This window comes from Hyperolius riggenbachi, chromosome 7, assembly GCF_040937935.1.
Source record: "Hyperolius riggenbachi isolate aHypRig1 chromosome 7, aHypRig1.pri, whole genome shotgun sequence".
In the NCBI taxonomy this organism is placed as follows: Eukaryota; Metazoa; Chordata; class Amphibia; order Anura; family Hyperoliidae; genus Hyperolius; species Hyperolius riggenbachi.
Window position 1 is genome coordinate 33,946,485 of NC_090652.1, and position 14,240 is coordinate 33,960,724.

At 42.1% G+C, this 14,240-nt stretch overlaps 1 protein-coding gene across 1 annotated transcript in view; it reads left to right on the forward strand.

Moving 5' to 3' along the window:
- LOC137525471 (NACHT, LRR and PYD domains-containing protein 1b allele 3-like) overlaps positions 1-6,085 on the forward strand; it is a 51,802-nt gene extending 45,717 nt beyond the window's left edge. Inside the window, exons 9-10 of the mRNA XM_068246571.1 lie at positions 4,154-4,198; positions 5,429-6,085. Of these exons, the coding sequence (XP_068102672.1) occupies positions 4,154-4,198; positions 5,429-5,508 (125 nt within the window). The 3' untranslated portion in view covers positions 5,509-6,085. The remainder of the gene's footprint in view (positions 1-4,153; positions 4,199-5,428) is intronic.
- Positions 6,086-14,240: the final 8,155 nt, after the last annotated feature.

The following is a 14,240-nucleotide window of genomic DNA, read 5'->3' on the forward strand; positions in this document are numbered from 1 at the left end:
CGTGCAAACCTGACATGTTTCGCCAGCTCACTTCGGGCTTTCTCGAGGAGGCGTGTCAAAAAGTTGACTCTAATGAATGCCTATGGGAAAATTTGCATCAGAAAATTCACGTTTAGTGGAAACAGGCCCATAGGCATTCATTGGAGTCAGCTTTTCTGCATCCATTCTGCATCCCTAATGTCTCCCCTATCTATTGTACAGCACTGCATATCATATTAGTGCTTTACGCATGTATGGGCACCACATCTCTTTTCCTCCTGCCCCATAATAAGTGTGGCCAGCACATCTCCATCTTCCCCATACCTCCCCACCCAATAAGAAGTGGGTGGAGGGAGATTAGGGATGGTCAGAAATGCCAATTTCCGATTCCAATGGAATTTCACTTTCTGGGAAGTGTATTTCTGATGTATTTCCCAATTACCTATTTCTGCAGAATGTTATTTTGTTAATACAATTTCATTAATTGAATGAATAAGGAGTAGCTGGATAGTGTACTGGTTAAAGAGAAGCCATAACCAAGAATTGAACTTCATCCTAATCAGTAGCTGATACCCTGTTTCCCGTGAGAAATCTTTTCCTTTTTCACAAACAGATCATCAGGGGGCTCTGTATGGCTGATTTTGTGGTGAAACCCCTCCCACAGTGTGATGTCAGCGCCTCACAGCACTGCGGTCCTGACATCACACTGTTGATGCATTGTGGGAAATAACAGCTAGTTCCAACTGCCAAAAATGCAAGCAGCATCTCCTTCCAGTGACATCACCTGCCAGCATTAAAAATGTCACCATGTGATCAATGTCAGAATGTAAATCAGGAAGAGGAAACACTGACTAAATCATTTATACATAATTATTGTAAAAATCAAGCACTTTTTTATTATTTTTATTACATTATTTTCACTGGCGTTCCTCTTTAAGGGCCTCTGACACAGGAGACCAGGGTCCAAATCTTGGCTATTCCAGTTCAGTAAGCCAGCACCTATTCAGTAGGAGATCTTGGGCAAGACTACCCTACCGCTGCTCCTGGCTCCTGAGTGCACCCTGGTGGCTGCAGCTCTGGTGTTTTGAGACCGCCAGGAGACGAGCACAAAAAAATTAATTAATTGTTAAAATATATATATTTTTTTGACTAATCCACAAGTTTGTGCGCTACTATGAATCCCCATTTCCGATCGGCAACCTGCATTCTTTGCTTGGTCTAATACTTCTGAGTCTTCTGATTGGCCTGAAAATGACATGCTAATTCGATGTTCATGTTACAATACTTATTATCTGGTTGGTTCAAAGCTTTTGAGTCTTGTGATTGGCCTAAAATTTCCTAATCTTGGTAATGCAGTATTTCCGCAGAATTCCGGTTTCCGATCGGATATTTGTTTTCTGTGGCGGAAACCGGAAAGCCACAGAATGCAAAAGCTCATCCCTACTGACAGCTGTGGCCAGCGTAACAATGATGCCACCATCAGTTTGTCTCCCGTAAATACAGCGGTAATTCACAACCTGCCTTTTTACACACTCCTCCCCATCCCTGACCCCAACATTTTTTTTTCTTTAAACAAAAGGTTTTATTGAGAGTAAACATTACAATGCAAAAATACAATGAACAGTCCAAACAAAGAGGACCTATATATATATATATAAAAGACATATATAGCACATCATAAGGGAATACAATTTGACCCATTAACCACTTCACCACTGAGGGGTTTTACCCCTTGAACACCAGAACAATTTTCATCTTTCAGCGCTCCTTCCATTCATTCGTCTATAACTTTATTATTACTTATCGCAATGAAATGAACTATATCTTGTTTTTTTCGCCACCAATTAGGCTTTCTTTAGGTGGGACATTATGCCAATAATTATTTTATTCTAAATGTGTTTTAATGGGAAAATAGGAAAAAATGTGGGAAAAAATTATTTTTCAGTTTTCGGCCATTATAGTTTTTAAATAATGCATGCTACTGTAATTAAAACCCATGAAATGTATTTGCCCATTTGTCTTGGTTATAAAACTGTTTAAATTATGTCCCTATCACAATGTTTGGTGCTAATATTTTATTTGGAAAAAAAGGTGCATTTTTTTCAGTTTTGCATCCATCCCTAATTACAAGCCCGTAGTTTATAAAGTAACAGTGTTATACCCTCTTGACATAAATATTTAAAAAGTTCAGTCCCTAAGGTAACTATTTATGTTTTTTTTAATTGTATTTTTTTTTATTACAATACATAAATAAATTGGGAAGTGTGGGAGGTAATGAGTTAATTTATTGTGTAAAACTAATGTATTTGTATATGTAAAATGCTTTAGGGTGTAGTTTTACTATTTGGCCACAAGATGGCCACAGTGAGTTTGTTGTCATGCGACCTGTAGGAAGGGAACAGGAAGTAGTACGAGGCTGGGAAAATCACAATGATCGCGCTGTTTCTCATAGAAGCAGCAGATCATTGCGGGGGCTTAGATCAACGAACAGGAATGGATTTTCCCGTTCATTGATCTCTGGGCGAGCGGGCGGCGGCATGCACGAGTGGCGGGAGCGCGCGCACGAGCGGGGCAAGAGCGTGGACAGCGGCGGTAGCGCGAGAGGTACGGATTTCTCCATCCCTTGGTGTTTTAGGGGGGGAAAAAGGGACGGAGAAATTCATACCGCGGGGGGTAAAGTGATTAAAGTGGTCTGGAACTCTGGGATAACATTCAATAAAAACGTGTTTTTCTACTTTTTATATCCCAGTTATAACATTTGCTTTTGTGCACAAGTAATATTGTTTGTCTACAAATTACAAGTTTCCAAAGTGTAGTTTACCTCGTCCTGAAAGCTGCTATTGCATTTTATTCTGATATATATATATATATATATATATATATATATATATATATATATATATATATATATATATATATATATGTATATATATATATATATATATATTAAAGAGTCTCTGTAATAAAAAAAAAAGTCCCCTGGGGAGTACTTACCTCGGGAGGGGGAAACCTCAGGGTCCGAATGAGGCTTCCCTCATCCCTGTAGCTGCAGGCAATCCAGTGCTGGCTCCCCCGAAGCGTCCCGCAATCCTGGCTCGACAAGCCTGACAAGGCTTGATATATTTACCTTTGCTGGCTCCAGCGGGGGCGCTGTTGCAGCTCTAAGCTTGGAGATAGGCGGAAATAGCCGATCTCTGTTGAGTCCGCTCTACTACACAGGTGCAGGAGACTTGCGCCTGCGCAGTAGAGCGGACCAACAGCAATCAGCTATTTCCGCCTATCTTCGAGCGGAGAGAGGATACTGTGCCTGCACTGTAGACGGGAAGGTAAATATTTACATCCCCGCTGTTTGGAGGGGCACAGCGAGACCGCCGTGGGACACAGGAGGATAGAGGAAGCCTCAATAGGATCCGGAGGCTTCCCCCACCAGAGGTGAGTACCCCCCAGGGGAACTTTTTTTAGTTACAGGTTTTCTTTAAAATCTTCTAATGAGCTGTGCTGAACTGTGTGTGTGCCTGAAGCAGAGACAGCTTCTCAAAGAGTGTTTTTTACTTGTTGCACACAAATGTATCAACATTGGAATGTAAACAAATATGATCTCCAGTCTGGATGCGGATTTGAAGCTAAACAGCCTTTGCATAGCTGGACAAGGTGCTGTGTTTAACCATTTCAGTGATGTTCTGCTACAATTTTTTTTTCTGCGATAGTAGCTTTAAAGCTGTAAGGAATCTTTTAGAGCAAAGTAAAAATGCTGACTTTCAGACCACTTTAACATCAGTGTAAGTGTCATAGAACTGACCAATAACCACAAATATTACAAGTGGAAGTCAGAGTGCTTATAACAAAAGAAAATGTAGTAGATCCAAAAATATGCAAACAAAGGAGGAGCATAAAAGCCGGATTGTATCTGAGACTATTGAGAATTAATGTTGTTAAGCCAGCGACCTACCCCAACATTAGCGAAATAATCTGTCGCTTACCACAGTACTTGTGGCACAACTTACCCTCCCTCCTTCCTGCTGTCCTCAGGAGTGCATGGATAGGAAGTCACTCCACCCTTCCTACCACTCAAGATAAATAACTCTTGTTCAATGTATTTATTTTTTATGTTATTGATATGAAATAGTATATATGAAGCTGTAAAATTGCTTTATAACGTGTACTAAATTTTCAGGTGACCTCAAAGATCTCATTGATGAAATGACAAGCCCAGCGGAAGGTACTTCTTAACTTACATTACCGTAGCCTTTTCCTCCTTCCTTTATGTCATAAGCACTGAACATCTTCTGATGATGTCATAGAAACTTGTGTACTTTCTAGAAATGAAATAACATTCCAGAGTAGGGATGGTAAATGAGATGCAAATAATGTTGAGTTGATGCAGCATTATGTACATTTTCAAATGAAAAGGAGAGAAAAGAGACTGGCACTGCGGTCGTGGGGTCTATATGGGGACGATTCTCTGGAGGGATCAATGTGGGTCCAGGTATTCAGGGTATTCACATTCTGTGTGCTCTAGATGCTGAAGGTAACATCAAACGTATATATAGGGTGAAGAGATAAATTCATCCGGCACTACAACTGAAGGTTAAGCAGAAGCTGTCCTTTATTATGTCTATATTGCTAATTCTGCAGACAAATCCATAGGCATTACATATGTATGGAAGAAAGACATACCCTTCTGGTGTTTGCTGTGGGGCAATGTGGGAGCAGTGGTCCGCCCATTATGTACATTTTGTATGCAAATGTATGCACTTGAACACGATCCAACCAAATCCTGCTGAGGTTCAATTTGATTGGTCCATTTTCAAGTTGCATACATTTGCATGCAAAATGTGCATAATCCTGCATCAACTTGAAATGAGTTGCTTCTAATTGACCATCCCTATTCCAGAGTTTTAATTAGACATGGCTAGTGAGATACTAAGGGCCCATTTACACTAGTGCTACTCTAACCTATGCCAGTGATCTCACTGCAATGAATGGCGCCGATCACGGGCATTTTGTAGTTAGCCCCAATCGCAAAACGCGTTACCTGGAACATTTTTGCCATGATTCTGAAGCGATCGCGGTACACTGCTTATACAGTGCTGATCGCAATTGCTCTGAATCGTGGAAGCGTACAGTGATTTGTACCATGCTAATCGTGGTAAAATCACCAGAACAAAACGCTGGCGTTTTTTACTTTTTACGTGTGAACGAGTGCTAATATTTTTTTGTTGAATCAAATTTGATGTTAGTTTCATTCTAATGTATGCAGTTTGGTAGAGGACCAAATGTAGTAGCTTTGATTGAACCAAAAAAATAAAAATAAAAACCTTTGTCTTCTGTTGAACAAATTTCATCTTCTCTTTACAATAACTGTCTTGCCTCTTCAATTGTTGTAAAAGATTGTTCCCCCAGATAATAAAACAATGTTAGTAAAGTAAAACTATACTTATATGCACAGAGTTCCCTCCTGGGCAAGATTGCAACCACCATACCACCACCATCGCAGGGCAACCACTTTCTAAGGAGACACAGAAATAATTCTACAATACGTAGCAAGACAACATCACAAGACCAGATAAGACAGCTCCATCTACATCACTCATGGTTTGGGAAAGGCAAGACCAAGACACGTTCCATGATGCTATAATGGAGAGGTCCTCAAACCTATCATCAAACCTCACCAACAGTGCATATTCTGTGAATCTCCATTCTCTACACAAGGGTAGAAAACCTAACTAATCAGTTTAAAATGCCAAAAATACCTGTGTTTTGAAAAGGTAATTCACAAAAAAAGTTCACTATTTTGAGAGGGCTGAGGAGGACAACATTAGGAATCTCTTGATGTCATCTGATGGAATCGCTACTTACTTGTATCTATATTATCCTTTAGCTATCTCTGTTGTAATCATTAGAGACATCATTCAATGTTTTTCTATGTATCTTTAGTCACTTAGTCAGGTCTACGTCTTCGTGGTTTCATAACCTTCAGCATGCCAGGCCTGTCTATCAGCAATATGTATGACCCAGGTCTGGTTAAAGCAGTATGGTCACCATAAAAATCTAATTTCAACAGCAACTGGTCTGAGTGTATTAAGTGATGAAGACGCTAATCCTGCATTCAAAACTTCCAAAACCTTTTCTGCTGTTATGATTTGGAGTTATCACATACTTTAGGAGCACTGGCCCTTTAATAGCCATTACCATTCAGTTGAATGCTGAGAGTTTTTTTATCTATAATATATTCCTCCTCTTCCATTTATTTCCCTGCCTAGCTGCTTATCAGAAACACACTCGCTCACTTATGTTTACAAGCAAGGCTGAGGTGACTCAGTTATTGGAGGAGTAAATTTAAAAAGAAAGAGTGCAGTTCCTGGTATACACCTCAGTGGGAGTGTATGAAGACTCTGGGAGGAGAGCAGCTAATGAATACACAATGAGCAAGAGAAGGGAGGGGGGAAAACAAGAGTCAGGGTGGATATGATGTCAGCATTAGCTTGGCAAAATGGTCACTGCCTAGAAAAGGATTTTCTGCTTTTCCTTTATAAAATTCACAGGAATCATTACGTGGATAGCACAATACATCTGTTATGTAAGTAGAAGTAAAGAAGAAGAAAATATTTTCCTTTTCTCATACGGATCATCAGGGGGGTCTGTATGGCTGATTTTGTGGTCAAACCCCTCCCACACACGATGTCAGCGCCTCACAGCACTGAGGTACTGACATCACACTGTGGGAGCCTTGTTGCATTGTGGGAAATAACAGCTGTTTACAACTGACAAAAAAGCAAGCAGCATCTCCTTACAGTGACGCAGTAAAAATATCACCATGTGATAAATGTCAAAATGTAAATGAGGGAGAGGAAAGATTTGACAATGAGCAAACACTGACTAAATCATTTATACAGGTCTTGCTGTGAATATATTTTGGGGTATATACTGTACTTTATTAAAAACATAAGCAAAAATTGTTAACCTTTACAGGACCGGCCGCCTAACCCCCCTTCAGGGCGGCCAAGCATTTTTGCAGAAGGGGGGGGGGGGGCTTTTGGGGGGTCAGGCAGCTGGATCCCTGCAGGGTCTTGCTGGGCTGTCTCCCCCCAGTGTGGCCAGGTGTCCCCCATTGTCAGCGGCAATCACTCACCTTCCAGGCTCCAGCGACGAGCTGCAGCGGACCCCTACTGCTGCCCAGTTCTGGGTCGCGGCTTGATGACAGCTGCGGAGGTAGGGGGGAAAGAAGAGGGTCCACTCACCTCCCTGCCGTTCCTGTGACGATTGGCGCTCCCCACTACTCTTGCCGGCATCTCTGCTCCTTCTGACGGTGCTGACGTCAGAAGGAGCAGAGATGCCGGCAAGAGTGGTGGGGAGCACCAATCGTCACAGGAACGGCAGGGAAGTGAGTGGACCCTCTTCTTTCCTACCGCTGCAGCTGTCAAATTGATCACTACGATCTGCCGGCGATCGTAGTGATCACGTGATCAGCAGCCATACGCGATGGCTGCTGATCACTGAGGGGAGATGCCAGCTGTCATATGACAGCTTAATCTCCCCCTCCGGGTGCGCACAATCGCGTCGGGATGGTTTGTTAGCACGGACGTTGAAGCAATGTCCAACCTTAACCACCCCCACTGGACGTCTAACCAAAACACTCCCATTGCTAAACTTAACCACCCCCTACTCATGCCTAACCTTAACCCCCCCCCCCCCCCCCCCCACGGCTAACCTTAATCACCCCTCCCCCCACACCCATAACCTTATGCCCTCTGCCAATATGCCACAATGCAAAATAAGCCAAGGTACATCGAGAAATAGCAGGCACAAGGAAAAGGAAATTCTTATAACAGTTTTAAATTAGTAGCCTTCTGATGGACGGCAGTAGGTCTTTCCCAGCTCATCAGTCTCACGGACCTTTGTGGATGCCAATCTGCTTGGAGTGCTGTTCCTGCTGACACCAGATGACTTCTGTGCCCAGATTATTGTGGCAAAAAGCGCAAACTCTGATACCGTTATTTGGCAGACTCAGCCAACAAAGAAGGTGAGTGTTTCTGAATCTGTGTGTCAACACCCTATTGTAGTTACTGTATATGCACGGAAAACTTTGTATACAGTATGTCTTTTTATGTTTTGTTTGTTTCTTACTCTGCAGTGCACCACAAATGATGAGGGCACTATATAAATCAAAAATCATTAATATTAATAACAGTTTTGAAATATTAAAAACAAAGAAAACTCCAATTATGTTTTAAAATCTATCTAAACTTTGCACTTCTTAGCAATGAGCAGTATGGTGCAGCAGAGCCCTGCATAGTTGTATCATCTTCATGATGTCTTGTGGTTTCTCAGCCATTCATGTGAAGGGTTGTGTGTGTGGACAGGGTCGGACTGGGACACTGGGGGCCCACCAAAGAAATTTCAACCTGGGGCCCACACATCCCCCCCCCCTGCTGACACCCGTGATGTGCGCCCGCACCACTACCCCCCCCCCCCCCCCCCGATGACGCCCGTGATGTGCGCCCGCACCCCATACCACCACCCTCTGGTGACACCCGTGATGTGCGCCTATGGCTGCAGCTTGAGTCACAAAGAACACCCAAGACTGACAGCCTCTGTGTCAGGATGGCTTCCCTGCATCTATTTCAGGCTAGTGGCTGCTCTCAATGCATGGTCAATCCAGTGTGAGCTGCCAGGCTTTAGCACCACATTACAGCACAATTCTCACCTCACTCCCCTGGCCTTGGCTGACAGCTTCTACTGATACACATCACGCTGGAGTCTTTGAACTTTGCCACCCCAGCCCAGCATCACATGGGGGACAGAGCCACTATAGCACAGCCAGCCTGCAGCAGCCTCTCAGCCAAGGACATAGCAATAGGGGTTGCAGAGGTTGCGACCGCATCGGGGCCCTTGGGCCAAAGGAGCCCCGAAGGGCCCTCCCTCACCTACAGTATTACCTCTCTATTGGTCCTGTGCTCATAATAATCACTTGATACTTTGAATAGTTGTAATCATTAACAAACTCCTTCCCATCCCCTTCTTGCACCTGTGACACTGTAGATGCCATTGACAGGTTTTGATGTGTCGTATCAATTGTTATGTATAGAGTGCTTGGGGGGCCCCATTGTAAAATTTGCATCGGGACCTACAGCTCGGGATTACAGCACTGAGAGGAGAATTTTTGAGCTGCAGGCAGCGATTGGAGCTCTGTCAGATGAGGGGTGGGGGTGGGGGTGGGGGGCACCAGAGACCTGGAGGCGAGGCCCACCGAGGGAAAAAACTGTACTACTGTGGCCCAGTCCGACCCTGTGTGTGGAAGCAGGAAGTGCAGAAGCTCGGACAGAGCAGAGAACACGTTATGGACTGGTAGTAAGAATATTACACAGCTACTGATTATTTACTCCTAATTTTTTTAAAATGTGCCTTTCATATTCTCATGATATCTCTTCAAAGGAAGACCAATACATTTCCAGATTTCCACAGAAGATGGATTTTCACAAAACAGAATGAATGAATTCTTCTACATGTTCGTGATATTTGCAGTTTCGGTGTCTTTTTACACATTTCCTGTATGTTTGCATCTGGCGAAAACCAGACATGAGGTTTCCTCTGATTGTTGGTTGTGGCAGAACCAGTAAAAATTGTAAAGAAAATAGTAGATAATTTCTACACAATGGCACTGACGAGAGGTGGTGGCATTTACTTCATAGGGTTACTTCATAGGGTTAAACCAAAGAGCATATGATCCAACTGTCCTGGACTGGATATTTGAAATCCCATCTATGAAAAGTGTTCTCCTTAGGTCCCTTCCCTCTTAGCTCTGTCATCTTCTGTAAAAGGGCCACCAAGTTACTGGACTATTTACTCCCTTTCCTTTTCAACCAGCTGGAGGAGCCTTGACTGTTACGATATCAACCCTCCATCCCTGGTTTTGCCTAATGAAATGTGGCATAGCTATGGTGGGGTAATACAGTAAAGGGGCATGGTGTTGAGAGATGGAGTGTGGGGTTTTTGGGTGAACTGTGGAGGTTCTGGAAGGAGAAAATTGCCTCTCTGCTACTCAACCTCCCTGAAATTATTGAATGTGGGGGCCAACCTGCTAGCTATATGCAGTTTCCTATAAACAATATGTAAAATTGTGGGAAAGTCACTGCTTCACATGCACAATAAGATCTGAATTTAGGAGATTATAATGAGAGTCAAGGTCTGAGGAAGTGTGGTCTGACTAGTACAAATGGGCTCAAATTTTCTCTGCAGTCACCTCTGCTTACTTTTTTTGTGAAAAAATATGACAGATTTTCTCAAGATATACATTTTCATGAACTTTTTTGAAAACGTTTTTGCATGCCTATTGTCTTTAATCCAATTAACTTTTTCTCGCTTGAAAATCATTTTTCATCTTGTGTTTAAAAAAGTGCCAAGTACCTTTAAGAAGTGCCAAAAGTAGGAGAAAAGTGCTGTAAAAAATTATTAAAATTATTTTCTACCTTGCTGGTGGCTTAAAAAGGCAGGTTATTTATACTGAGAAAATATCACCTAGGAGAAAACTTAGGAGAAAAAAAGAATTGGATTGGGCCCAGTGTGGTTTCACATGAATGCCCATATGTGTTTTTTTTTCTTGTGATTTTCTTCATATTTCTCTTGCTCATGTATTTTACAAGTATATATATTTGTGAAATATTTTGTGAAAATCATGGCAACATGTCAATGGCCATACAACTGGCATTGCCTAGAGATAGATCTCATGGAATGCTGATGAACATGAATAGACAAGTGCTTTAAATGTCAACTTGTATAAACTGTCTTTTCAAAATACATTATGATTAGAGAGAAATGCCAGTTTTACCCAATTTTCAGATAAAATGAAATCCTAACACAAGAATGTTGAACTCCAGTCCTCAAGGGCCGAGGTCCTCACAACTTTTTGCCACAGCTCAAACGAATCCATGGAACTGAATTAGGGAAGATGTGGTTCATCAAGTAGAACACTTTTCTCCATTTATTAGTCCATCGTAAACACTGGCATGGATGTGGCCCTTGAGGAATGGCGTTCTAACAGCATTAATTATATCTTTCTGCCGATTCATCGGATGTCTTATCTCCTTGGATTAAAGCCTCAACATCACTTGGTCTCAGAAGGAAGGAAGAAATGGCAACATCACAAATAGATGTCCTAGCAACGGCTCTTATGAAGCTGGATGACAAGAGCTTTGCTGTATTTAAAACCACACTAAGTACCTGGAATGTGAAAGTAAAATACAAAAGATTAAGAAGCCCCCAACTGCAAGATACAGATCCAAAAGGTGTGGCTGATCTTATTAGGAGATTCTATGGTACATCTTATGGAAGTAAGTTGACCCTGGCTGTTCTAGATGCCATCAATGAGAAGAAAGTTAGAGAGGAACTGCTGGAGGACATACCCCCCCCCCCCCCCCCCCATCTGCTGGCTTTAATATAAAATCCTTATATTCCACCAGTTTGCCACATCCTCACTAGCCATATCACCGCATTGTCACTAGCAGGCATCGTTGGGCATATGCTTATAGGCTTGCTGACCTTGTACACATGTGAGAGCCCTAGATAGCATAGGCAGATTGCCTATTTTTTATGTGGTTAAAATATGGAATATCTTACATCGGGAAGTAGTTATGGCAAACTGTCTATCTGCATTTAAAGATGGCTTGGATGTTTTCCTTGCATTGAAGGGCATTCACAGTTATAATTATCAGGTAATTCCCAGGAGAGTTGATCCAGGGATTTATCTGACTGTCATCTGGTGTCGGGAAGGAACTTTTCCCTTTTAGGGCTAATTTGCTAATTTTTTTTACTTCCCCCGGACCAACTGAGATATGTGCAGGTGCAGGATGGTGTTTTTTTTTGGTTTTTTTTTCTTAATTTAATTTTTATTAGTTGGACTTAATGGATGGATGTCTTTTTTCAACCAAACTATGTAACTATGATTGGTTTTATGCCTTTATCTTTATAAGTATTGGAGCTGGAATAAAGAGCTGGATGTTATTTTCAGTGACGGCATCCCTGCTTGTGATTTACATAAAACGATAGACCCCCTGGCTCTGAGGTGGAGTAACTGAGCTCATATGCCTGAGGGGGTGGATTTGGCAGAGCACAGTGTGTGCGTTACACGAGCGGATCACAATATCACATGGTGGTGTGCTATGATGCAAGGAGGATTGAATTTGTTAAACAGTAATGCAGTATGTGGAGCACTTTTTCTTGTTTTTAGTGCTGGAGCTGGATGAAAGAGCTGGATTTTATCTTCCGTAACGGCATCCCACCTGTAACTTACATTAACATTAAACCCACCACAAACTCTGAGGTGAATTACATCTGGTAAATGGTTATCTAAGTGGAACGACACTGTCTAACTTTGTTATTCTTGTTTTTCTTATGTCTTTTTCTTCTCTACAGTAAGGACTGGTAAGATGTGCAATATCTTACCACAGTAAGTAATGATTGCAAATTCTATATTTGCAAAAGGATTTACAACAACCACAACAACAAATAACATTTGTAAAGCGCTTTTCTCCTGTAGGACTCAAAGCGCATAAGCATTAGAGATGGCCCGAACCTCTGATTATAGGTTCGTGAACCTACCGTGAAAATTCGGTTCGCGTGAACTTTCGCGAACCGCAATAGACTTTAATGTAGAGGCGAACTTGGAAAATTAGAAAAAAATATCCTGGCCTCAAAAGTGATGGAAAAGATGTTTCAAGGGGACTAATACCTGGAGGGAAAAAAAAATCTGGATTTTACACATAGCAGTGTTTTAAGGTCATAAATCTCATTGAATGTTCAATTGCAGGCCTACTGTAATGATCTGGGGTAGATTTCCATAGTCAGTGCACGCCGTGTGTGCTGAGCAGAGGAGAATCTCCACAATCACGGAAGCAGAGTACCCAGTAGATAGATGTATATATATGTGGAGAGGAATTCCAACCAGCAGGTGGTGCTGTGGAGCACAGAGAAACAAAGTCTCTGCACATCCACAGATGTCAGATGGAATTGCACGACTTGAGACAGAACAGAGCAAACAGAAACAAGACAGCAAGACAGAAGAGAACTGGAACAGAAAGAGACTATGTGAATGTCTACCAATCTAGTCACCGCCCAGTGATGGCAGACACTTCACATCAGAACCGGCCAGACTGAGAACACCGATCGTAGGAGAGGCGATTGTAACAGAGACACAAGACTGAGTAAAGACAGAACATAGGTGTAGTAAGAAAGACACAGCAAACAATTACAATCAGAACGCCAAAGAAAATAACAAATGCACTAGCTGAACGCAATCTCCGCACGATAAGCGCAACAGAGACAAAACGCGCTAACCCTGACTAACAAATGAACACAGAAAACACAAACAAATAACAGAAACGCTTGCTAATCGGTTGCCTTACCTCAGGCAACAGCAAGTGTTTGCTCCAGACTGACAGACAAACACACAACAGGAACAGTTCAGAAAGGATCCACTGCTCTTCCGCAAGAGCGAGTGTGATCCGAACAACAAGACAGACATAAGGAGTAACCAGTAGCAACCGTAGCCGAGGTTATACTCCAAGATTCAGACTAGAAAGATCCACCGCCTCTAACGCTAGGGCGAATGCGATCTATGTTCTGGACAGAACGATTCACTATCGCCAACCGCTGGCGACAGTGCAATCGCAAGGACAAGACAAGACAGAATAGGCAATACAAATAATGTACAATACTAGCACACTAATAAGAATGCCGAATGCAATCCTCAATATTAACTTCACTAGAATGTCGAGAATATGATCCAAACAGACTGAGGCTCAAGGTAGACTAACAAACAGTAACCTGATGACGAGCAAGGAATTCTGGGAGGAAGTGACATTTATACTCAAAACCCTCCAAGGAAGCCAGCAAGCAATTTGCATGACAAGTGGATGCAAATTCATCCACAGCAGCGAGCTGACAGAAAAAGGCCTGTTTCCCCCGGACTTGCATTATGCAAGCTGCATAAGAAGCTATCCAAATGTCCAGGGAAACAAGGCCAGCAGAGCAGATCGTGACAGTCCCCTGATTAAATAAAATACACCCAAATGCACCATAATACATTTTTACATAGAAAAATTTTATAAATTATAATTTTTTTAACCCCTTCCAACCTACCCCAAAATTACCAAAATAAAACACTTATAAAAAAAATAGAAAAAAAACGACATTATTTAAAAAGCCTACATAAATAGTTACCTTGGGGACTTTTTTAATATGTATTTCATGAGGGTATATTACTG